Here is a 24,678-nt window from a genome sequence, read left to right on the forward strand (position 1 = left end):
CTTTTCCAAACAAAGTCCCGCATTTTTGCTGTTTGTGTCATTTAAATTGTGTTTGGTCTAAGCGCCTGCATATTTATATAATAAATTATAATTTATTTGTACGAATGCCTGTTCATAAAATATGATTACCGAGCACTTGAGCGTTCGGCCAGCAAAATGTTTATTTATTATTTATTTCCCTTTGTGTGCTATTCATTATTTATTTGCTTTTCTGTGTTGCTTGACTCGATGCGACTTTATTAGGTTCAGAATGTCCTGCACACGAACTGTTTTGCCTTTGGCTCTGCCTTTGGATTGTTTATTCAATTTATTTCCCATGTAGTGTAGGAAAATTAAATTTAATTGTGCGGAGAGATTTTTTGAAATATATGTGTTTGTGGAGAGAGCACCAAACAATATTAGAATTATTTATGGCCCAAGAATTGTAGCTAATATTTTGGCTCTGGTTTTTAGTACACCCAAAGGACTGGAGGATGTATCTTCATATCCGACTCTATTTGCTGAACTTCTTGGAGGCGGATGGACCATCGATGAACTGACGAAATTAGCTGGAGGGAATTTTCTGAGAGTTATGCAGCAGGTGGAAAAGCTGAGGGACGACAAAAAGGCAGCGGGCATGAAACCCTTTGAGGATCATCCCAACTTCCGCACTGACGATCCCTACAATTGTACATCCAGCTAATTGAGCACTGGACCCAAAAACACTGAGGTTGTACCAGAAATGCCGGGGAAGTCCCCAAAATCATAAGCAAAATCGATTGAACTCCTGCTTCACATGTAAAATGGATAAAGTTATGTAGCAAATTTATAAATATGAATTTAACTAAACTACAGCATAGTCGTGTACGATTTGTATAAGCTTTAGGTACATAACTTTAGGATATAACGATATTTAAAAGCCTGAATATTTGGCCGAAGAAATTATTTCGTCTTTTCTCCCTGGTAATCGAATCGAATTTCTTTTAATTTTTGTGACAATCTACAGACTGCCAAACAAGAAAAAACTTAACTATAAACAGCACAAGAAACCCACACAAATTTTCTGTACAATTTTTTTTCCACCCCAAATCAATATAAATCCCAGACTTGGTTTAATCATCTCCAACTGGACCAACAAACACTAATTTCTGCCTCTCCGATTTTTTAAATTATTACACTAATTTACACGAAAACTACATATCAAGTATGTAATAAACTAAGATACAAAAATATTATAATGAATTATATAAAGGTATTTAATTTTTTGCATTTAAATTTAATGCAAATACTTGTGAGTGGGAAAGCATACACTTAAAAATAAATGAGTAAAATTAAATAAATATTACATGATTAATTCCAGCTAATGGCGGACATAAATTAAATGTTTAGTTCAATTTTTAAGCAGTTTGAAGCCGTGAAAACTGAAAGAATGAATAGCGTAATATATACTAAATTAGCTCGTAAGCAAAGTGTGGGCGTGGCACCGCCTGCCACACGATAAATTGTACATAGATTTCGAGCGGAATAAGCATAGGAATAATTTATAACAATATATATGAACATATAGAAGTCACGATTTTTCCAACAAATTTCCCCACACACACACAAATAGATCACGTCGCTCTGTCAGTCAGTCTCTCTGTACCTTCTAAACAAAAACAAAATGAAACACAAGAAGAAAAACCTAGTAAAATTGCGTCTAGCCTAAGTAAAGAAATTATACATACTAAACCAATTATTGCAAGCCGAAAACAAAAAACCCAAGACAAACTCAATAATTGTACATTTTTCTAAACCGAAACCCAATAACAAATGATGAAACTCTCTACAAATATTATACATTAAATATATATATGAGAATCTATTGTTACGTTTTGTACGATTTTGTATGTGTATATAGCATTTTTACCTATGCTCTTATTTGTATGGTCATTATATAGTTTTCTAGCAAACAATTCAAGCGTATTATTGTACTGGGTCTGATGAGCAGAGTTGTTGGTAATCACATAGTTTTTAGTCTGGCCTGGAAGGTCGAAAATAAATATCTGTAAAGTTTATACAAATACGAATATGGCTAGATATAGAGAATAAGCCGAACTAACATAGAAAGACATGCATATATACACAGAAACTCGATTCTCCAAATGTCTTATTATTTATTTGATCTCCTCTTTGGTTGGAAATTAAACAGAAACAAAAAACAATCTCACACACGCATATGTAAAACCAAATTGTAGTTAAAAACTTGAAAATGGTAAAATGTTTAGCGAATAAATCTCAAAAGGCAAGCAAATTGCAGTAAATATAAAAACAATTAACGAAAATCCATCGGTTGTTTTATTGCTAGTTGACCATTCTAATTTGAATTTTCGCGCCATGGTTGAAAACGCGTTAGTATCAACGTTGGAGTGCTTTGTTATTTTTGGTATATATCCGTTATGTGTAAAAATATCGATGATTGTAGAGTAGCGATGATTGCAGAAATCGATTTAATACTAAGACCATTTTCTAGAGATGGTCACACCATCGAATCGACAAAAATAAAGAACTTTTGGAATTTCTAAAAACTTAAAAAAAAACAACAGCCGGTGCATGTGTGAGGATCTGGGGAAATCAGAGACCCACTGCCACATCGAATGGCGTCAGAGGATCGGGATGGGGATAATGTTCTCCAGCTGCAACCCGAGGCAACCGGGAAAACTGACCAACAGCTGCTGCCCGAAGAAATCGAGCGGTGCACTGGTCTGAATTATAACGATTTTTACTGGCGGTACATGCACAAGAACTTCCCGGTTATCATAACCGACGTCTCCAACGATTGGGAGTGCCAAAATTGGACCGTGGTCCAGGATTCCACGGATCTCAACTCCAATCCCGGTCCACCTTCCATTAACTTCGACTACCTCAAATCCAGGATAACCAATTGCACGGTTCCAGTCGCCGATTGCAATTCATCGTATTTTAATAGTCACACAAAACTCGAGCTGAACTTCCACGATTACCTGGAGAAATGGCGGAGTGGCATCGAAAACCAATCATCATCAGCATCAACGCAGGAAGTCAATAGTAACGTGAATCCCACGACCAGGGATAATCTCTACCTCAAGGACTGGCATCTGGCTGCCCAAATGCCGGGCTATAACTTTTACAAGGTGCCTAAATACTTTGCCTCCGATTGGCTCAACGAACAACTGATTGATGAGAAGAAGGACGATTATAGATTTGTGTACATGGGACCCAAGGACTCGTGGTATTTCTTTATAATTTAATAGCATTAATTTACATTTATTCAGTAAATTAACTTATCATTTTAGGACCTCCTACCATTCGGATGTGTTTGGCTCATTCAGCTGGTCCACCAATATAGTTGGCCTTAAGAAATGGTTAATTATGCCTCCGGGAGAGGAACTAAAACTGAACGATCGTCTGGGAAATCCGCCCTTCAGCATAGACGAGAAAATGCTCGACGAACACAATGTGCGATACTACACCATCAATCAGCGGGCCAACGAAGCTGTTTTTGTGCCCAGTGGCTGGTTCCATCAGGTGTGGAATCTGACGGACACCATTTCCATCAATCACAACTGGTTCAATGCCTGTAATATATCGATGGTCTGGCAAAACCTGAAGAATAACTTGAAGGCCGTTTGCAAGGAGATCTCCGACTGCCAGCAGATGGATAATTTTGAGGCGCACTGCCAGACAATGCTGAGGGCCAGCTTTGGCATCAACTACCTCGATTTTATAGAACTCCTCGAGTTCATTGCCGCTCGCCGATTGGCCGAGGATACCGCAGCCACCAAATTTTTACTATTCAATAGGTATAAAATGAACGATTATCATGTGCAATACGATCTCGAGTGCTTGAGGAAGATAACGAGAACACTGACCGAGGATTCGACCATCCAGCGAAGTCCCCTTGAATTAGGAAGTCGCTGCCAGCAATTGCTCGCCCGTTTAGAGTTTTAGTCGTAGTACACGAAAAAGGCCTTGGCATATTTTTATACCAAACTTGTATTCATATACAACCGATAGTCGTAATATTTTAATATAAACATTTAAACACCAACTACTCGCCTTCGGGCCAAGTGAACTCTCCATTTGTGGGTTCTGTTCTCAGCCACAAGCATTGATCGATGACCTGGAAGCCCAGCTTGCTGAACATTCCCGAGGAGGGTTTATTCGAATGGCCCACTAGGGCCATTACATCGTGACCTTGAGCAGCAAGGCGATAGGAAATCTCCCTCGTTACCACACTGCCAAATCCCCGACGTTTGTGGGAGTCTCTCACTTGAAGGGCTCCCAAGTAGCCGCCCTGTAATCTGATAAATATTTGAATTAGACAATAAGATAATAGGTGGGATTAGAGTCTTGAATCATACGCACCTGATGCACCAGGCCACCAGTTGTTGAGTGTCTTCCTGATACAATCCCACACTGACACACATCTGTATCTGTCGTTCTATGAAGTATAGAGATCCCAGGTGATGATTGGGCCACTCTTCGTTAACCAGAGGAGCGTCTGATACACTCAACGATCTTAGAACAAATCCAACTGGTGCTCTAGAAAGCGTAATCATTTGTAGATGCTTCTTTAAGTTATAAATCAACTATTTCTTACTCCACTTTCAATTTAAGAGCCTCTTTCGCCTTCATGTAGAACAAATCCGTGGGATCCCTGAACAGCAATTTCAACTTTTTCGACTCAACAACGCTATCCAGAGCCTCAATATGTCTGGAGGGTATAGAACTGCATTTCAACCCTTTGGACCAGTCCACCAAATCCAACGCCTTTTGTACCAGACCGTTTGTGTTGTTTAAACAGCCAACAAACAGTTGATAGCGATCCTAAGAGTTTATAGCCTCTCTTAGAACTTGTTTACTCGCAGATAAAACACTGAAAAGTATTACTCACCACAATAACAAAAAGGCCCTCATCTCTGGCTTGTTTAATGGGCAACGTATATATTTGCAGGTGCTTAATGAGGGGATTCTTAATCAAAAACCCTATAAAGTTATCCAGGCAGTAGTATTCCTGGCAATATTTGGGCCAGTCTTGTTTGTAGAGCCCTTGAATCTCCTGGAGATCCGACAATCCAATAATCTGCAACTGGTTGCACATTCTTCCGCGCGAAACAACCTTCCTCAACAAACAACTCAGCTGAAATGGATTAGATTAAAAAACTTAGCTTGTTTTTGAATTTCTCTTCTGATAATTCTCTTGCTATCAATATTTTCTCTTCACGGTCGCTCTTAGCACAAACAGTAATAAAAACGTCTAAGCCTTTTTGATTTACATGCATAGAAACAAGTATCAGTAGCCGCTTATCTGACTAACCCCCTTGGATCTTTAGTTAATAGAAACAAGTATCAGTAGATTTTTTATCTTATTAATCGCCTTGGATCTTTAGTTAATAGAAAGTTATATCATAAGATACATTATCTTATTATTCTACTGGGATCTTCAGTCAATAGCCAACGACACTCATCGTTGATTTTAAAGCCCAGTTTTTTGAAAAGAGCTAACGATGCTATGTTTTCACGGGCAACTTCGGTGATAGTATCCCTTTCCTGCAGAGCTTCTCGCTTGGAAAACTCCTTTACAACTAGAGCTCCAAGTCCTCTTCGTTTGTAGGAAGGTTTCACTTGCAGAACTGACAGTAAACCATCCTGGGCTCTGTAAAGAAAGGATTGTACTATTTTATATGAATTAAGGGTTTGGTTTTCACATATTTACCTAATGCACCAGGCCACCAGTTCATTGTCTTCGTCTTTGAACAATCCCACACTGGTGTTACAGGAAATGTGGCGTTCATTGAAATAAAGAGTTCCCTGATCTGTCCACTCCCATTGGGAATCAACAAATGGAGCATTCTCCACATGTAGAGACCTTAAAGAAAATCCCACTGGTGGTCTAACGAAGTGTTGATAATTAGTATTGAAATATAAATATTTTTTGTTTACTCACTCCACTTGAAATTTCTTAGCATCTTCTTTGTCTAAAATCAAAAAATCGGTAACAGAATCAACCACAATCTTTAGTTTTTTTGTTTGAGCCAAATCGTAGGCCGCTTTGACACATCTCTTTGGCATGGAAGAAAACTGCTCGCCTCCAAAAAAGTCCAGTTGAAGTAAAGATTTATTCAGAAGGCTTTCGGATCCTTCAGTTTCCAAAAATCCGAGAAAAATGTGATAGCCATCCTTTACGATTCGTAAAGCAAACCCAAAAATATAAAAGTAATCGCGACCATTTAAGAATAACTTATGAAACTCCTACCACAATCACAAATATTCCAAGTTCTAGTTTGGGAAGAGCGTAGATTTTAACATCCTCCAGTTGAGGAATCTTTCTATGCAGATCCAGAAAAGTATCGATGCAGTAATACTCCTTGCAGTATTTGGGCCAATCTTGGGTGTATAGAGTTTTCAGATTCTCCATTTGCTGGACACCGATTTGCTGCAGATGCTCCATTTTACAGCCAGAATCTTAGTGATACAATTTAATTCACCTCACTTAGTTTTTAGTGATTAAGATTACCTAAAGAAAACTTACTTGTCTTTTTCGCTGAACGGTGAAAGCGTTTCTAACCATGATTCCCATGCAAGTCTGCTTGTAATTGAAAAACCATCACTACTGACAATAACTAGTTTGACGTAATTACAATCTGCCTTTTTCCCATTGATGCAGTGGGTGGCTGTGACCACAAAATACACGGAGGGCTCTGCTTACCAATCGCTAAACAGTCTTTCACTATCACTGGGAAATTTGTATATTGGCCGGCTGAAGCCGCAGTGTCCAGATTTAAAGCAACGCCACTAAATCGATTTGAGCACATGAAATCAATTAGGTCCACTTTTAACCAGTTATAGTGCTCTCCCCGGATCAATTTGAAATTCAGTTTCTCGAAGACCCGACAGGCCGCATTATTGTTCATATTAACCAGGGCAGTTATATCTTGCTTCAGATCGGTGGCAATAGCCTTGGAAATAGCGGCAGCTACTACTAATCCGAACCCCCGACGTTGATGGCTTTGGATTACTTCCAAAGCTCCGAGAAAGCCACTTTGTAGTCTGTGTAACAATTTGATAAGAAAATGATTTAGAGTTCTATAATACCAGATTCCATATCCTACCTCAAGCACCAAGCACACAATAAACCCGATTCCTTTTCGTATAAACCCACATTGGTATTATAGGTGATTAGCATTTCGACTAGTTTTAGGGATCCGGGATGCCGAGCTGACCACAGATTGTTTATGAGATCAGCGTGTTCCTGTCGCACTTTATCAAGATAATAACCCTCCGGACAAATGATCTCCAATTTTTCAGCCTCCTCGCATGTTAAACTATACATAATGGTGCTCATTTCACGATCCATTTGAAGGTTGAGTTCCGCCACCAGATCTTTGTAGATATAATGATGGGTCTCGTGAATCGCACTGACCTTAAAACCCTTGGACCAATCTAAGAGTTTTAAAGCCAACTCCAGTTCGGTTTTTTGTTTGCTTAAATTGCTGAAGAATAACTGATACCGATGCTGAAAGTAGCAAAAATAATATGCAAGTCTGCTTGTAATTGAAAAACCATCACTACTGACAATAACTAGTTTGACGTAATTACAATCTGCCTTTTTCCCATTGATGCAGTGGGTGGCTGTGACCACAAAATACACGGAGGGCTCTGCTTACCAATCGCTAAACAGTCTTTCACTATCACTGGGAAATTTGTATATTGGCCGGCTGAAGCCGCAGTGTCCAGATTTAAAGCAACGCCACTAAATCGATTTGAGCACATGAAATCAATTAGGTCCACTTTTAACCAATCTCAATCTACTCAATCTCTCGGAGTAAATGCCTCGAAATAAGAACACTTACGTGGTTGAGTTTTTGTAGGAAACTCAATTTATTTAGTTTTGTGTTCGACTTATATAGGTAATATTTCTATGAATCTATGGCCTACGCAGAGGCCGCGTTTACTGTCAAAGCGGGAGGGTTACCTTTGACCCCCGCACAACAACCTTTTGGTGTGTCCAAATCTTACAAGTGATAAATATATTTTTAGACTAAAATATCCTGTACTTAAAGCTATGAGTGTCAGCAGCACTCACTTATCGATACTTATTTATGGCTTAGGCCTGATGCACACGCGCATAGGTCTCAATAGTGTTCGTCTGAACACTCGGTCATAGATATTTTCGTAAGATGTTAAGATATCCCAAACTACTTTTATTTATTTACATGATGATCAGGTACAGGAACTATTGTATTTTATAACTCTACTTGGGTCCTCCGTAAATAGCCAATGGCACTGATCGTTGACCTTAAAGCCCAACTTGGTGAAGAGACCAAAAGATGCCTTGTTTTCAAGGGTAACTTCGGTGATGATATCTCTTCCCTGAAGCGCCTCGCGTCTGGAAAATTCCTTCACTACCAGAGCCCCAAATCCTCTCCTCTTGTAAGAGGGTTTCACCTGCAGAGCTGCCAGTAAACCATCTTGAGCTCTGCAAAGAAATGATTGTACTATTTTGTTTATGGTTCGGGATTTTGTTTTAATATATTTACCTAACGCACCAGGCCACCAGTTCGTTATCTTCGTCGTTGAACAGTCCCACACTGGTGTTGCAGAAAATGTGGCGTTGGAGGAAATATAGAGTACCCTGGTCAGACCAATCCCATTGCGAATCAATAAATGGGGCATCATCCACACTGAGCGACTTTAGAGAAAATCCCTCTGGTGGTCTAAAAAAATGTTGTAAGTAAGTTTTCAATCACTTCTATTTTATATTCACTCACTCCACTTGAAACTTGCGAGCATCTTCTTTGGCCAAAACCAGTGAATAGGTTTTGGAATCAATCTCTGTCTTTAGATTTTTAGCTTGAAGTACATCGTTGGCCACTTTGAAATATCTCTTTGGCATGGAGGAAAATTGTTCGCCCCCAAGTAAGTCCAATTGAAGAAGCGCCTTTTCCAGAAGGCTTTCGGATCTTTCACTTTCCAAGTAACCCACGAAAATCTGACAACGATCCTTCACGGTTCACACAATACAAAAATAAGTAAAAAGAGATCGCACGCATTTAAAAATAATATCCTACCACAATCACAAATAATCCGAGTTCTAGATCGGTAAGAGCGTAGACCTTGACATCTTCCTGCTGAGGAATCTTTCTGTGGAGATCCACGAAAGTGTCCAGGCAATAATACTCCTTGCAGTATTTTGGCCATTCCCGGGAGTAGACCTGCTTTAGATCTTCCAGCTGCTGGGCACCGATTTGCTGAAGGTAATGCATTTTGGAGACTGATTCCCAGAAACCCGCCAGTGAAGCAATTTATAGGGAGAAAATTATCTAATATCTTGGTAGACGCTTGATCTTGTTGTTTTGAACGTTTAGCCCTTGTAAACACTTGAATATCTTTATTAACTGTCTGGTACTGTTCATTGTAGGTATTATTCGTTGTTGGGCCAAGATATCTGGCCACCTGCCTTTGGCTTGATCATGCTCCAGTTATAGTGCTCTCCCCGGATCAATTTGAAATCCAGTTTCTCGAAGACCCGACAGGCTGCATTATTGTTCATATTAACCAGGGCAGTTATATCTTGCTTCAGATCGGTGGCAATAGCCTTGGAAATAGCGGCAGCTACTACTAATCCGAACCCCCGACGTTGATGGCTTTGGATTACTTCCAAAGCTCCGAGAAAGCCACTTTGTAGTCTGTGTAACAATTTGATAAGAAAATGATTTAGAGTTCTATAATACCAGATTCCATATCCTACCTCAAGCACCAAGCACATAATAAACCGGATTCCTTTTCGTATAAACCCACATTGGTATTATAGGTGATTAGCATTTCGACTAGTTTTAGGGATCCGGGATGCCGAGCTGACCACAGATTGTTTATGAGATCAGCGTGTTCCAGTCGCACTTTATCAAGATAATAACCCTCCGGACAATTGATCTCCAATTTTTCAGCCTCCTCGCATGTTAAACTATACATAATGGTGCTCATTTCACGATCCATTTGAAGGTTGACTTCCGCCACCAGATCTTTGTAGATATAATGATGGGTCTCGTGAATCGCACTGACCTTAAAACCCTTGGACCAATCTAAGAGTTTTAAAGCCAACTCCAGTTCGGTTTTTTGTTTGCTTAAATTGCTGAAGAATAACTGATACCTATGCTGAAAGTAGCAAAAATGTTAAAAATATTTCTTAAAACTTATTTAAAAGTGTCTTACCACCAATATAAACAATCCATCGCTTTGCCAATCATTATCCAAAGTATAAAAGTTGAGGTAGCCTAAACTCGGATTCTTTTGCAGCCATCTCAAGTAATTATCTAGCCAGAAGTATCCAACGCAATTACTGGGCCAATCCTTCAGATACAATTTCTGCAGATTCTTCAGATCGGCGGTGTCTGTGATCTTTGTCAGCTGTTTTACTGTTGCCATGTCGGGGGGTAATACTATACTGTTTTGTTGTGACGTCCCTCCTCATTTGTTTTTTCCTTTCGGGCTTTTTGATAAGATGTGAGAGTTATTTTATAACCTTGCAAGGTATTATAATTCATACGATTAGGGCAGTAATCAGTTTGTCTACAAACTATTAGTTTAAAATCTAAGAGGCATTAAGCCGTTAGATTTCTTAAGTCTCGAAAATTTTTTAAATCATGTACATATCTGCCGCAAAACTAGTTTGTTTATTTACTTTTACCTCACGTGTTGTGGGGCCTAATTGTGGAAATGTAAAAATGCCGGTTGATTTAATTAATAAGAAATCCTTTGAAAATAGTTTTCAAAATTTCTATAATCCAAATTTTCATATTTGCCAGGCCAAATCATTTTTTATTTAATTTTTATATTTTTAAATAAAGTTTTTAATAAATGCTATAAAAACGTGTAACTAATAGTTTAGAATCGAGCTTCACTGTACTTTACTAGAAATATGTTGGCTTGAGTCCGAGATGAATAGTGAGTAACAGTACCTTGGAACCCCGCTAGATATCTATCCGATTTTCACACCAGGTATCGAAACATTGCTTTCGGTATTTTGCTGGCTGAGCAATGTATTTTTAGGGGTCAAAGTATATCCCTTGGTTCCGAAAGCAGTCACACTGTAGAAACGGAACGAAGAAGACACGGGCGAAAAATACAGATACTTTTCGGGGAGGAGATACTTCTTCGTATTCGTGCGTGCTTTCGTCGAGTGAAATTGCACAAATTGACGGAATTGCACACTATCGAGCGGACAATCCGTTGAGTGCCATCGCAGATCGAAAAGTGCAATTACTGAGAGCGTGTGTGCGATTTAGTGAGTGTGTGTTAGTGTCACCTAAACCACAAAAAAGAGATAACGGAGAAAAAAAGCAAAATACTGTGAAAGCAAACTACAAAATATGCTTAAACTACGGTTTAGCCAAACTGCCAACTAGCCAAAAGTAACCAGCACATCGAAAATAGCCAACAGCAGCAAATCAAGCAAGAGGTAAATAATTGCCATGGGCAAAAAAGGAACAAATAACTGATGAAATATTTAGGGCCCTGTTTGACGACTTTCTGGTAATTGGAATTCCCTGAAACGTTTCGCTTGGTGTTTGCATAAATTACAAAGGGAAAATAGTTGCAAATGCCATTGATAAATTCATTGGGGAAAGGCATATTATTCCGAGAATCGAGCATAAGGGGAATCGGCTATACAGTAATAATATATATTTACAATATATATATATTTATATACGTTCGCCGCTCTGTGGGCCCAAAAGAGCGATACGAAATTCCCAGAAACGCATTTTCTAATTTAGACCGATTTCTGAGAAGTGACAGACAGCCCAAGCGAACCAGCAGATACAAAGATACTCGAACTCTCACAGATACACAAGCGCGCACAAACACACACACACAGCGAGTGGTTCGTGCGCCTGTGTGTGTGTTTCAGTGCTGGTGATGTTGGCAGCTGCCGTTGTTGTTTTTGTTGCTTTTGTTGGCGGTTCGGGCTATTGAATGAAAAATGCTGCTGCAAACATTTAACACCGCAAGCCAAGCTGAAGCTGGCCCTCACACAGGCTCGCCCAAACACACACAGACACAGATGCGAGCGCACGAGCAGATGCGGATACAGTGGAGCCCCGCTTTTGTTTGTTTTCCAAAAAAAATAAATAAATAAAAAACAATGATTGAGTCACATTCCACTCTCTGTTTTCTCACGCCAAACATAATCATATCAAATATCTCTTATAACATGAGCTGTCAAAACTTAATTTTATTAACCCTTGCTTGGGGTCTTAATGTATGTTTTGATTTTTGAAAGTTTTTAATAAAGTTTAAAATTGATGAAAAATGAACTTAGTTTGTTATCAATGTTTAGCGCATAATGTTTACAAGCGCAATAAATACTGAAAAACAAAAGTTATAATATTTAAATAAATTAAAGTAAAGTAAATTTTTAACATATGTACAAATATGATCAGTAGTTTGGAAATATTTACACCTAGGATATATCGAGTCTTCACCGTACTTGCACTACTGCTCTCCCATCCGCACCACTACCAACATCGAGACCCGGTTGCTGCTGTTATAGCCACATTGTTGTTGTTGTTGGTCCTCTGTTGTTGGCCATGGCTTCTTGCTAAAGGTGTATGAATGTAAAGGTGTAGCCGCTGAATTCGGCCGAAGCCGTACAACAACAATGGCCAATGAAAGGGGGAAGGGGTGGAAGTATTGGTAGGAGAACATGGGAACATCGCCGTTGTACCCTTCATAAGAAAAGGTGTTATTAACTTCGTTTGTAATGCGTCAAATTGTTGTTGCCCCTGTCTGTGTGTGCACTTTTTTTTTGATTCTTGGTAAAAAAAAAAACCCGCTTTTACCATCTTCTTCCGCTCATTTCCTTGAATTTTCGTATTAAACTTGAGAGCGTTTTCAATTTTTTTTTTTTTAATAGCTTTTCACGTGAAACGGTTTCGAACACAGGATAAGTGCACTCTGAGTGTTGGAGCGAGATGGCAGCTGCAGTCTAGAGAGAAGGAGAGCAAGCGAGAAAGAGCGATCTTGCCAAATGCCAAATTGTCTGCCCAGCAACAAAATTGCTACACCTCTCTCTGTCTCTGTCTCTCCTAACTCACCTAATCATAGGTAGACTATTGCCCTCCTGCTTTTACCTCCACCCCCTCTCGCCTATTTCATCCCATTGTTGTTTTTTTTCCTTTATTTTTCGGATGAGATTTTTCGTTGGAAATTTGATTTTGTTCGTTTATTGTTAATTGTTCGCGTGAATTTGTTCAATTGAAACGCAATGCCAAAAGTGAAATGTGGGCAAAACACTCAATTGAGAGTGTGTGAGTGGATCTCGAGTGGGTTTACTAGGGAAACCAAAGGGGGCGAAATATAAAGATGTTTTATAGAGAATTGCCATTAACGGAAAAACACAAGCGCACATGTTTCTGTTTACAGTTGTAAAGCCACAAAAGTGCTTCCATAAGTTACACTTACGACCGGATTCCCCAGAAATTATTCCATATATAAACACATTAAAATTCAACTAAAAATACTTATTAAATTTTTTTTTTGACTTAACTGATTCTATAGAAAATCAGTTGATTAGAATCTACTGAAATTACTTTGTAATTTGGCATATGTAGTTATACAGAAAGTTGTAAGGTTTTTCCGCTATACAGTCCAGAGGTATTTCCTGTAATTAGATGAGGAAAAATTCTATAATCTGCATTTAATTTAGTTGCTCGTGAGATCTTTTCAAGATCGTAACATCTAATTTGTATAAATTTTTGTAACAAGCTACATATGTAGAAAGGCAAGCCAGATCTTTTTAATATTTCATGAATTTTACCTATAATGCTTAAAATATTTATAAGAAAAGCAACTTCATAACGAAAACCAGTTCAAGTGTGGCTTATGTAAATTTTCTTTATTTGTGCTCGCGTTTCGAAATCCAAAATCCCTGGGCGCTGACACAAGCCATAAGTTTGTTTGTTATGACCAATAGTTACATATATCTCTCTGCTTGACCTTACCCCCTCCCTTTCCCCCATATCTCCTTATCGTTATCTCTGCCGCATGTCAGGCAGCCCACCCCCCTCGAAAACCGCCCGCATTACCCCATTAAACCCATGGTTACGTACATATTTGCTTTTCCCTGGAAAAGCCAACGAAATGCTTTTGATTGTTCTTAGAATTTTGTTTCGTTTGAACTTTGCAAACGTTTCTGTTGATAAGCGAGTGTGTTTGCGATTGTACTGAATGGGGAGGGGGCGGTGGGTGGTGGGGTGTCTAGTGTTGATTTTGTGGTTCGTAGTAATTTATCAATGAATTTTTATAGAGGCTTGTGCAATCTCTTTTGAAGATCGTGTGCCTGAATTACGTACGTATTCGCAAGGGACGCTTTAGTTCTTTAGCTATTCGATTCCGTAATCGCTATATTTAAAACTATTTAATCAATCACGTTTACGACCCATTGTTAGCTGCCGTATCGGTGAATAAAATGGCAGGTTTCTGCCCAATGGCGTTCAGTTAAGAACTCAGCCCGAAGCTAAAGGCAGGTAAATTGAACACTTTAATTTAAATTGCTTGTTTGCGAGTAATGGTAGAAATGCAGTCACGTTCCTTGCGATAAACCTACCTCAATAATGGTTTTAGAAAGTTCAGAACAAGTGATAAGTGTGGGTTTAAACACTACAATAAGTGGATTTGAAACTATAATACCTAGAAATTTAAAGAAGAGCTTGATAAACTTGTTTTTCCACAAAAGTCAATAGAAATACATTTTGATTATAACACCTTTCTTGTTCTTAATCCCATAAAATCTGCATGACTTATAGATAAATTATAACATTTACTTTGTTCTATATCTATACACACCTTTCACGATAATCTCTTTTGAATAGGCCTTGAGATAGGTTCAAAAACCTCTGGCCACATATGTAAGTTATTCATGAAATCAGCGCATCCGCGAGTGACCTTATCGTTCTGAGAGCCATCATTCAAGATAATACGATTATGATATCAGAAAGCTACCAAAACAAATCTGACACACACGCCACACAGCCATAGTTCGCGTTCCGTTCGTGGCCATAACTTCAGCTCAGACCAAACAAAAGGAGCCCGTCGGGCACAAAAGTATCTAGGGAAACCATCTTTTTATTTTGGCCAGGCCAGAATAAAAAAGAAAACAACATTCGGGCCTAACCCGGACCCGGAGCGAATTAAGTTGAATTTTTGTTAGTGCTTTCGTTTAATCAGAAAACCGCACACAGACACACCGACACACACAGATACACAGACAGAACTCCATGACTTCACCGGCATGTGAGTACCGTGTGCATATTTTCCAGGAATTTTTCCTCCAGTGTGAGAGTGCGATGGATTTATCATGGAGAGACGGTTCGCTGTGTGCGAATTTCCAAGAAATCGCCTCTTTTCACATTAAATGTTAATATTATTATTTTCGTTATTATCGTTTTTGGGCCTAGATAATCAGCACCTCTCTTTCTCTATCTTCCACCTCCTCGTGATAACAAAAAAAGAAGAGAGGGCAAGGCGAGATAAAAATTCGAGCGCAAAGCGTAATATAAACAGAATGATTCCTACGTCAATGGAAATATTGTATCTTAAGAGCCAGCCGAACATAATCAGTCACGAACTTTGTTCGTATAGATACATTAAGCTCGTGCCCCGTGCGATTTTACTGGAAATACTAATTAAAGTTCCATATACTCGTAAGTTCGGATGCCGAATCGCCACAATGAGAAGCGTTTGTTTGTTTATCACTTTTCTCCCGTAGCGCAATGAATGGGCAAGTTTGCGAATCCGAGAGCCCAAAGCGTAATAAATAAATCTCATTTCAATTTTCCTGCGAAAAAATACAAATATCAAAATGAAATACACTTTCTCAGGATCCCCGTTCCATACCCCCGATCCCCAATCCCCATTCCAGTTTCTCTTTGGCACTTTACTGCTCCGCTTTGCATGTGATTTTATTTTCAAGCGAACTTCATTTGCGAATTCCCAGTAAATGCAAAACAAAATGGAAACAAAAAGAAAAAAAAAACCCAAAAAAAAGAAGCGATGTCGGCAGCTACAAAAAGTAATTGAATTCGCTTTAAAATCCTACGCCTCTGCCCCTCAAGTTCTTCGCTTCTGAGTCGCTGGCTTTTTCATCGCTGTTGTCGACTTTTGTTGAGGTTTCTTCTCATCGGGAGTTTCCTCGACTTGGCAACAGGGTTCATCGAATTTTTCACAAGTTTTGCAATATAATAAAATATTTATGACATCTTCGTGACCGTGTTGTTAACATGACTCGTGGTTGTTGGTCCTAATAAACAATAAACTTCTGTTCTTTAAGATTTATATAAATATTTTACTGATAAATTTCTTTGGAATTGCAAAATTCATTTAATAAATAAGTTCCACCAATTCAATTTCCTAAAATTTAAATGTATCTGAAAGTAACCAACCTCTATGATACTTTTTGTAAGATATCAAATTTATTTCATAGAGTATTTAAATGTTCGTTTTACCTCTGATTTGTGCTCCTTTGCGGGTTTCGCTTTTTATTTTTTGCACTAGCCCACATTCCGTCCCCCATTCGCCCCGTTGACCGCAATTCATGCTGCTTTTTGCTTTTGCTGCTTTGTTGTGACAATTTCTGCGTAAAACATAATACATACAGTGGGCCAGGCAGCTATAAGCCATGACTAAGTTGTTGGCCAAGTGGCTGGGAAGGTTACAAAAAGTCATTGCGAGTGGCCGGCTTCAAATGGTTTTTTAATAACGGGCCTTGAAGGGGCGCGGTCCATGTACAAAAATTATTCACTCACAGATAATGAGATTGGATTCGGATTGTTTCGGCTTGTGGAAAAAAAAAGCTTAAACATACAAATTGGCAATTCCTATATGAGCTCATTATTGTAACCCAACCCTCATACCTGTAGTTACCTATCTAAATATTTATTTATAAGGCTGTGAACCTATTGGAAATACACGTTTTTGTGTCAAATTATCTGGTCAATCCACTTAATTTTTCTGTTTATAATGAAATATTAATTCAAAGTATAACGAAACCTATTTTGGAATTAAATTAAGTTTGCCTACTTTTGGATTCACACTTTGCATATAAATGTTAAATAAATGCAAATAAAATTCACTTTTCCTGCTCCAAATTTGTATACATTGTTTCTGTTAATTTTTTAAAATATATTTTGGATATATTTCACTGAGTTTTTAGGGGGTGAATCCCCCCATTCATTAGAGAGGTGGAGTCCCTTATTAGCCATTCAAACCACTTCGTGTTGTTGGCTTTCTTCTCGCCCATCCGTCTGTGCCCGGCAACATTTATCAACATTTTTACCCCGAACAAGTTATGTATTAGATCATTATCCGCATTTGGATTTCTGACGAAATTTCGCATTGTCTGCAACGGCGCAGAAAAACTTCAGCTGCTCGTTGGCTCCGCGTGGCAACTCAAAGAAAACAAAAAACAACAACAAATATAAAAGAAAAGAGCGGAGAGCGGACAAAAAGTTCAGCTCGACGAGCCCTCGAAAATGCTCGAGCGATAAAAATGCACGCGGCAGTCAGTCAGTATGTAGTTTACCCGGAGTTTCGATCCCTCAGACAGCCTGCTGCTGCTCATTGTTTGAGTGACTCATGGAACGCCTTGTCCTACCTACAGATACTCCTGATGCACTAAGCGAAAAAAGTGGTGTTAGGTTGAGATAAAAAGATTGTTGAATGTGAATTGATGAATTTTTTATCATTATGAATTATACGATTTTTTCACTTTATCTTATAATTCCCAAGTAGTTTTTCAGTACTCGTTTTAACTCGTTTTTAAATTTCAAAGTTTTTTGTTATAAATATTTAACGCCCTTTTCTTTTAATTTACACTTTAAACTAAGACACATTTTTTTTTTAATTTAAAGACGCTCTCCTATTTTCCCAGTGTTTTTACCCAAGCGGATCCAATCCCTCTTGTACGTCCCGAGCTCGGTTTATCTGCCGTTTCAGTTTTGTATTTCCATTGAAAAATTTTGTTAGCAGGCTGCCGTCTCATGCGGGTCTCTTGGAATCTGAAGTTGAATCTCGAGTTCAAGTCACTCTTTTTGTATTTCATCATAGTCGTAAATACACAACAAAGGTTGCGGAGTGTCTGACTCTCTCTCGTTTAGAGGAAAAATAATAATTATCAGCGGTTAAATGCGAACGATCATGTCATACAAAACGTTAGCCAGAATGTATTGATTACTCACCGGATTGAATCGTACGATTCGAATGCGATAAATTGCCTGTAGCACGTGCGGCACGGAGTCGTGTTTTTTTTTTTTTCGAAAAAGTATCTTTATCTATAAGTGTTGGCAAATTACCGTTAGACGGCCGGTGTTCGGGCCAACGGTGAATACAAATTGAACGACTGGGGGGCCCCATTATCCATCGGCCACTCTATAATTTGACTAAAAGTGCCCCCACACACATATCTTTTTCCAGCTAAAACACTTAATTTATGAAATTTTTCAATTCTCATTAAAAAGCTGCAAATTTTGACGGTTTACCATTTACGGGCCGCATTTCCGGGAAGTTACCTTAATATTTTCCCTTCGATTTTTGGGAAAAAGTTGTGAAAACATATGCACTGTTAATTGCTTGGATTGTTCGACAAGGTCCGCTGTTTGATTAGGTCCAAACATACTGGCATACAACTCGCTAAGTGATTAACACAAGGGAATTCCATGGAAATCGTTCAGGGCTGATAGCTGAGGTCGAACACTCGACCGATAACTAACGCCTCTTTCCCCCTTATAAAGTGATATATGTTTGTATGTCCGTCTGCAATCATTGTTCCAGCGAAATCTCTATGCCCACCCCAAATCGAATCTCTATGGGCTTGGAAATTCTGCAAAATTTTCTACTGCAATTGCCGCAGGATTCCCGGAACTGATAAACAATATTTCTGTTTAAGCCAACCCCTCGATGTACGCGTTGATTACATTTCGCGGCCTCGTTCTTGGTAATTCCTAATTAATCGCCCCAATAAACAGTCTTGATTAAATTAGTGCGAATACTGTATTTGTAGTGAGGGGTAAACATTTTAAAGAACTTTAAGGGGCTACTTAAGTTTGGGTTTAAATGGAATCAGAAAGTGATAAGAAAAATTGTCGAATTAGTTCTGGAAACTACACCAATTACATTGCATGTTTTTTTTTTAAATTCCACGAATGATCGAAAAATACAACTGTCACAATTTGAACTGAACCCTGTTGTTTATTTTAAAAAAATTTAGTTTTCTTCGAAATCCAAATCAGGGATTTTTTGGGGTAAAATATTTAATAGAAATAAATGTTAGTCATGCGTGGCATTAACCCCAAAAAACGCAGTTCATTACTGGAATCATTATAACCACACGATGACTGATCACAAACGATTAATCAGAGGCCTTTTTCGCCAATCAGTGATCTAATTATTTCGTCATTCAAGGAAATAGCCACCTGCAGTGCAGAATTCGTATAGAAAACCACAATGACATTGCTCATAGCTTTTACAATTTTTTTTTACCCCGATTTCGGGTAACTACCAAGAATTTTATAACTATCAGAGGGATGAGTCAGTTGCTCTTGCCTTTTTTGTACTTTAGCTCCTTCCAACTTCGCAACTAGATGACGCACTGCGGTGTTGTAGGTGCGATAAGGATTTGTCCGCGTGGAATTCAATTACTCAACGGAAAAAAGGAACTTTCCTGGTAGACAAAATGACGAGCCCACCAATAAAAGGCGAATTTATTCGTTGATAATAACAGATTTTCTGCGAATTAAGCTTTACTGTTGGCGCCGGTCTCCGTTTTCCGAGATAAGCCAACTTGACCCAGAAGACAGTCAGTCACATGAGTTTGGGGGCCTACGTGCATGACGCGTTGTGTACTTGCCTTCCACATTGATTTCGTTCAACTCTCCATGGGCGAGAGTCTCTATAAATAGGATGATCCCATTACAATTCGGTGTGTTTTTCTGTGTACTTGCTCTTCTGGGGATAAACGATGCGTGGGATTGGAATGCCATTGTGTATCGTCCTCATCTGCATGATGAGATCCCTCGATGAGTCAGTTCGTGGGGGATACTATATATGTTTATACATATCTCTCCACGGAAGATCTGCGGGGGAATAGCAATTAATCAGTAGTTAGACAAGGGAGCGGTTAATTGCCCATTTGACCGGCGATCGAGTCCCTTGGCCACTGGAACTTCTCCGTCTAAGTGGTTAATTAAAGCACTGGTGAAGCCCCCGCCAAGTGGCTCTTTGCTGTAGGTCAAGACATTTCACACGCCGCTGGGGAAACCGAATAAAACTCGTTCCACTTGGTTCCCAGTTTCCAGCTATTGAGCTCCCGGCTATTTCTGGATGTTGCGAAATGCCCGGAGAGCAAATATTAATCACAAAACATGCTAACTTAGCTAGTAAATAATTTAGTTAAAATATACGGAGTGTAATTATTAAATAGTAAATACAATAAAAGAAGGTGTATCTATTGATATAAACCAGAATGGTTGATTTTTTAGATTAAATATTAATATATTCTCTAAAAATATATTTTCTTTTTTAATAAAAAACTCCCAATTTATTTACCTTTACAGAAAAAGCAACCAGTACAAAATAAAAACCCCTCCCACCCGAAACAGATAATGGGTCATCACTTCAGCAAGCCGACTGTACGCAAGGATAAAAGTGATCTACCCCCAAGTGCGATCCCCCGGGAATCCCCCGCAGCAATAGTAGAGACAATCAGCCTGGTCGAGGAGCAGTTGCAGGTGGAAGAGATCCTCGCGGAGGCCACAACCACCACAACCACCGCAGCCAGCACATTGCCAACGGAAGTGCGACAGATAATAATTAAAATTCAACTGGCCAAAATGGAGAACGGCAACGCGATTGTTGGCCAGGTGGAAAGTCTGGAGGAGAGGAGGCAGGAGGAGGAGGAGGTGGAGGTGGAGCGATTGGAGGGTGCGAACGCCTCGTTGTCTGCGGACACGCTAAATGCAAATGGCCAGATTGTGAATGTGACGCTCGAGGGCGGCAATGGGGAAGTGGGCGTGGTGACAAATCGAACTGCTGGCAGTTCAACGGAAGCGCCAAAAACCGAAAGACATACCGTGAATAACAACAATTTAGCGGGAAGCGTCGGCGCTGCGATAAGTACGTTACAATTGCACGACGGTAACAGCAACACCAACAGCAATAGCAACAGCAACAGCAACAGCAACAGCAACAGCAACCCGAGTCCCAGCAGCAACATCAAGTCCAACAGCAACATCAGGCCTGGTAGTTATACCAACTACCCCGCAAACGAAGAAGACGACGACGAAGTGGATGAGTCGCTGCTGCGTTGGCGTCGCAGTAACAGCAACAGCAGCAGAGGCAGCAACAGCAACCGCAACAGCACCAGCAACAACATCCAGAGCCACGAGGCCGAAGTCGTCGAGTATTGCGAGGTGCTCGAGTCGCTGCCAGTCAGCAATATGTTGTCGGCGGGAACGCAACACACCAGCAAGCAAGGTGGGCGAAAAAGTCGAAAAATACACGCGAGTTTCTCTTTGAATTGAAAACTGCACAGCGAAAAATCATAAATCATAATCATAAATAATTTTACAAAATTAAAACCAATTGCCAAATGTTTAGTGGAATATCCAACTATTTTTTATAGCAATTTTCAAGAAAACAGCACATTTTAGTGTGAAAATCATTTGACTAGTGATTGATTTATTTGTGTTTTAAAAACATTTATGTAGTAGTAAATAAAAAGCTATTCATAGTTTTTTTAATTTCAAACGTTTTAGTTTGATATTTTTAATTGTTTTAGTGGTTCAATAATTCTTGTGTGTATTAAAAAAAAAAAAGCAAATGAAAGTGAAATCATAAACAACACAATGTAAAGTGCGCTGTTTCATGTTATCAGAATAATGAAAATTAGAAACCCAAAAAAAAACAATAACAACCAAACACAGAGCAATCGTTGAGTTAAATTATCAGATGAAAGTGAAATATTGAATCAACAAAAACCCAATTATTTTGAATCCTAAACATTTGATTAGAGATTTTACTAAGAACAAGCCCCCTATTTTTGCTGTGCACGGCAGACAAAAAATTAAAGAGAATCAAACGTAATCTCATCAAATTTAAAGTGAACCAAATTACTCATGAATTGTTTTCCCAAATTCAGTTTCCAGAAGCAATAACAGCAACAGTTGCTGCCGCAGTCGCAGCAGTAAGACATTATCCATGGGCGCGTCAATATCCTCGTACGCAGGACTCACCTCCACATCCTCCAAAAGGCGCTGCTGCAAGTGCAAGTGCCGCGATGCCTTCCGCGGGTTGAGGGACATGCTGCCCACATCCAGCAGCAGTTCGTCGAGCAACAAAAAGGATTCCAATGCGTCGACGGCATCGGTTCCCCGGAAATCCCGGACAGCGGATCGCCGCTCCACGCCGCCCACTTTGGGTTCGGCGAGTGGGAGTGGCCAGCATCGAGCGCAGGGCCAAAGGAAGCGCAATTCGGTGGCCGTTCCGGATGCGAGTCACCACCAGGTGGTCATCAGGATTACGTCGCCGGGATTCGTCGTGGAATCGCCCAGTGGCCGGTTCACTGTGGTCGCCGAATCATCCGCCGCTGTCGCTCCCCAACCGCCCCAGGCTCCCTCCCAGCCACGCCCCCTTTCGGTAGCCGCCTCCGCCGGAGTTCACGGAGGTCGCAACGTGACCGTTCACTCGCAAATCGACTTCATGCACTGCCTAGTTCCCGATCTCGAGAAGATCACGAATAGCACATTCTACTGGGGCAAAATGGACCGCTACGAGGCGGAGCATCTGCTCGAGGGCAAGCCGGAGGGCACCTTCCTGCTCCGCGACTCCGCCCAGGAGGAGTTCCTCTTCTCAGTCACATTCCGGAAGTACGGCAGATCCCTGCACGCCCGCATCGAGCAGAGCGGTCACAAGTTCAGGTGAGCAATCGTCTTTATCGGGGGTTCACATTTCCAAAATATTAGCATTTCCTAAACAGATTAGTGGTTCAACAAATTGAGGTCTAAATACAATGCAAATTAATTAAAAGAGTCATTAAAACTGGGAATTATTTGACGTTATGAAGTTGATAAGGAATGGATGAACAAAAATATAATGTTAAGATTGTAGAACATATTTTGCATACTTTAAATTAACTTTTTAAAGCTGATTGTAAAGAGAATTTATTTTATCAAAAATTAGGTCTAGCATTGTTACAGATAATTTAGAATTTTCTTGTTAAACTGAGAAATAAATTTGCAAATTAAAATGTTTACAATAACTAAAAATAGTTAGCTTACACTACAAATTAAAAATTACAAACTTTGATTAATAGAAAGAAAGAAATTAGTAACAAACCTATAATTATAAGCAATTAAAACATCTAACTAATGATACCCAATCCTCTTTACAGCTTCGACTGCCACGATCCATCGGTGTTCACCGCACCCACGGTGACGGGACTGCTGGAGCACTACAAGGACCCCGCCTGCGTGATGTTCTTCGAGCCCTGCCTGATGATGCCCCTCCACCGGCGGCAGACCTTCTCCCTGCAGCAGCTGGCCAGAGCTACGATCGTATCGAACACCAGCTACGATGGGATCAACCAGCTGGAGCTGCCGGGGCGGCTGAAGAGCTACCTCAAGGAGTACCACTACAAGAAGAAGCTGCGCGTGAAGCCCATCGACCAGAACACCCCGGTGCAGCTGTACGGCGATGCATAGCGGGAGGAGCAGCAGGTGGGCTTCACCTACTACGAGGACGTGGAGGAGAGCGGCAGCGAGGAGGACGAGGACGACGAGGCGGTGAACATCCGGGTGTCCTACGTCCAGCATGCCGAGGTGGTGGCCCAACTGCAGCAGGTCACCGCTGGAACTACAGCGAGCAGGTCCTCCAATCTGCAGGAGCAACTCAGCCGGTTGCCCAATCGCATGGCAGCCGCTTTTGGCCGGATGTCGGCCAATCTGAATTGTTACCACAAAGTCTCGACGCCGGAGCGCCGCTCCTCCTGATGGCCAACAGGCATCGGCCGAAGAACCCGAAACCAAAACTCAACCTGAGACAATCCCAGTGCAGCGTTTGCCGCCACCATAAGTTTAAAGATCAAACGGAAACCATACAAGCTATGAAGCTATAAAGCCACAAAACAAAAGTACCTCACTTGCTAACAACACTTGCAAATCAATGAAACTTATGAGAACTAATGAAAAGAATAATATCTCATCTAATGGAAGTAGATTCTACAGATTTCTTTGATTTGTTAGTAAAGCAGCGAAGTGTAGATTCATAAACGCATCTAGCTAATTGTACTATAAACATAGTATTATTAATTAAAGCAAAAACCCCTCTCCTACAATGTTAAGTATTGCAAAAAGGAAAGCTTTTTGGTTTCACAAGTATTTTTGTAATATTTCGTTGTATTTATTTTAAAGTATGGAATCTAAATTATGTGTAAATATGTTCTAGTTAGTGTAAAACTCTCATTAGCCAAATTTCCAAATGTAATTTTCACCTATTTATAAATATACCTTATTTATTTATTCGAAGTGATTTCGTTTCCCAGCGAGTGCTTTGTTTTTTACAAAAATTATCAGTTGTACACGTGTAGAGCATTTGTAAATATTATCCACTTCCGCATAAGCTACTAGCTGT

At 39.8% G+C, this 24,678-nt stretch overlaps 8 protein-coding genes across 11 annotated transcripts in view; 3 read left to right on the forward strand and 5 right to left on the reverse strand.

The window, feature by feature from the left end:
* Positions 1-2,303, forward strand: part of LOC108095078 — a 120,111-nt gene extending 117,808 nt beyond the window's left edge. The window contains 1 exon segment of the mRNA XM_017196002.2: positions 454-2,303. Within this exon segment, the coding sequence (XP_017051491.2) occupies positions 454-682 (229 nt within the window). The 3' untranslated portion in view covers positions 683-2,303.
* Positions 2,304-2,501: 198 nt separating this feature from the next.
* LOC108095090 (2-oxoglutarate and iron-dependent oxygenase JMJD4 homolog) lies at positions 2,502-4,048 on the forward strand. The gene is made up of 2 exons (XM_017196026.2): positions 2,502-3,229; positions 3,294-4,048. The coding sequence occupies exons 1-2, from the start codon at positions 2,616-2,618 to the stop codon at positions 3,946-3,948; spliced, it is 1,269 nt and encodes a 422-aa protein (XP_017051515.1). The 5' UTR covers positions 2,502-2,615; the 3' UTR covers positions 3,949-4,048.
* On the reverse strand, positions 3,976-5,123 carry LOC108095091. Its single transcript, XM_017196027.2, has 4 exons — positions 4,895-5,123; positions 4,601-4,827; positions 4,366-4,542; positions 3,976-4,301 (listed from the first exon to the last, which is right to left on the reverse strand). Exons 1-4 carry the CDS (start codon positions 5,099-5,101, stop codon positions 4,049-4,051), a joined length of 864 nt encoding a protein of 287 aa, XP_017051516.1. The 5' UTR covers positions 5,102-5,123; the 3' UTR covers positions 3,976-4,048.
* A 253-nt stretch (positions 5,124-5,376) lies between these two features.
* LOC108095074 lies at positions 5,377-6,719 on the reverse strand. Its single transcript, XM_017195997.1, has 5 exons — positions 6,533-6,719; positions 6,257-6,465; positions 5,948-6,180; positions 5,717-5,893; positions 5,377-5,656 (listed from the first exon to the last, which is right to left on the reverse strand). Exons 2-5 carry the CDS (start codon positions 6,449-6,451, stop codon positions 5,419-5,421), a joined length of 843 nt encoding a protein of 280 aa, XP_017051486.1. The 5' UTR covers positions 6,452-6,465; positions 6,533-6,719; the 3' UTR covers positions 5,377-5,418.
* LOC122320870 lies at positions 6,624-7,617 on the reverse strand. Its single transcript, XM_043209449.1, has 3 exons — positions 7,600-7,617; positions 7,113-7,516; positions 6,624-7,050 (listed from the first exon to the last, which is right to left on the reverse strand). Exons 1-3 carry the CDS (start codon positions 7,615-7,617, stop codon positions 6,624-6,626), a joined length of 849 nt encoding a protein of 282 aa, XP_043065384.1.
* Positions 7,618-8,183: 566 nt separating this feature from the next.
* Positions 8,184-9,266, reverse strand: LOC108095099. Its single transcript, XM_017196037.2, has 4 exons — positions 9,072-9,266; positions 8,772-9,004; positions 8,541-8,717; positions 8,184-8,479 (listed from the first exon to the last, which is right to left on the reverse strand). The coding sequence occupies exons 1-4, from the start codon at positions 9,264-9,266 to the stop codon at positions 8,224-8,226; spliced, it is 861 nt and encodes a 286-aa protein (XP_017051526.2). The 3' UTR covers positions 8,184-8,223.
* A 93-nt stretch (positions 9,267-9,359) lies between these two features.
* On the reverse strand, positions 9,360-10,717 carry LOC108095098. Of its 3 annotated transcripts, XM_017196035.2 has the most exons (4): positions 10,688-10,717; positions 10,213-10,489; positions 9,752-10,155; positions 9,360-9,689 (listed from the first exon to the last, which is right to left on the reverse strand). In XM_017196035.2, the coding sequence occupies exons 2-4, from the start codon at positions 10,423-10,425 to the stop codon at positions 9,425-9,427; spliced, it is 882 nt and encodes a 293-aa protein (XP_017051524.2). In that variant the 5' UTR covers positions 10,426-10,489; positions 10,688-10,717; the 3' UTR covers positions 9,360-9,424. The 3 variants fall into 3 exon arrangements, with proteins under 3 accessions (XP_017051524.2, XP_017051523.2, XP_043065374.1); XM_017196034.2 differs by having other exon boundaries at positions 10,213-10,692; XM_043209439.1 differs by lacking the exon at positions 10,688-10,717 and having other exon boundaries at positions 9,752-10,150; positions 10,213-10,315.
* A 368-nt stretch (positions 10,718-11,085) lies between these two features.
* LOC108095083 (suppressor of cytokine signaling 5) lies at positions 11,086-23,865 on the forward strand. 2 transcript variants are annotated; one of them, XM_017196011.2, is made up of 4 exons: positions 11,086-11,458; positions 20,607-21,525; positions 22,190-22,967; positions 23,441-23,865. In XM_017196011.2, exons 2-4 carry the CDS (start codon positions 20,655-20,657, stop codon positions 23,748-23,750), a joined length of 1,959 nt encoding a protein of 652 aa, XP_017051500.1. In that variant the 5' UTR covers positions 11,086-11,458; positions 20,607-20,654; the 3' UTR covers positions 23,751-23,865. The 2 variants fall into 2 exon arrangements, with proteins under 2 accessions (XP_017051500.1, XP_017051501.1); XM_017196012.2 differs by lacking the exons at positions 11,086-11,458; positions 20,607-21,525 and adding an exon at positions 21,684-22,130.
* Positions 23,866-24,678: the final 813 nt, after the last annotated feature.

Source organism: Drosophila ficusphila, unplaced genomic scaffold, assembly GCF_018152265.1.
Source record: "Drosophila ficusphila isolate 14025-0441.05 unplaced genomic scaffold, ASM1815226v1 contig_127, whole genome shotgun sequence".
Taxonomy (NCBI): Eukaryota; Metazoa; Arthropoda; class Insecta; order Diptera; family Drosophilidae; genus Drosophila; species Drosophila ficusphila.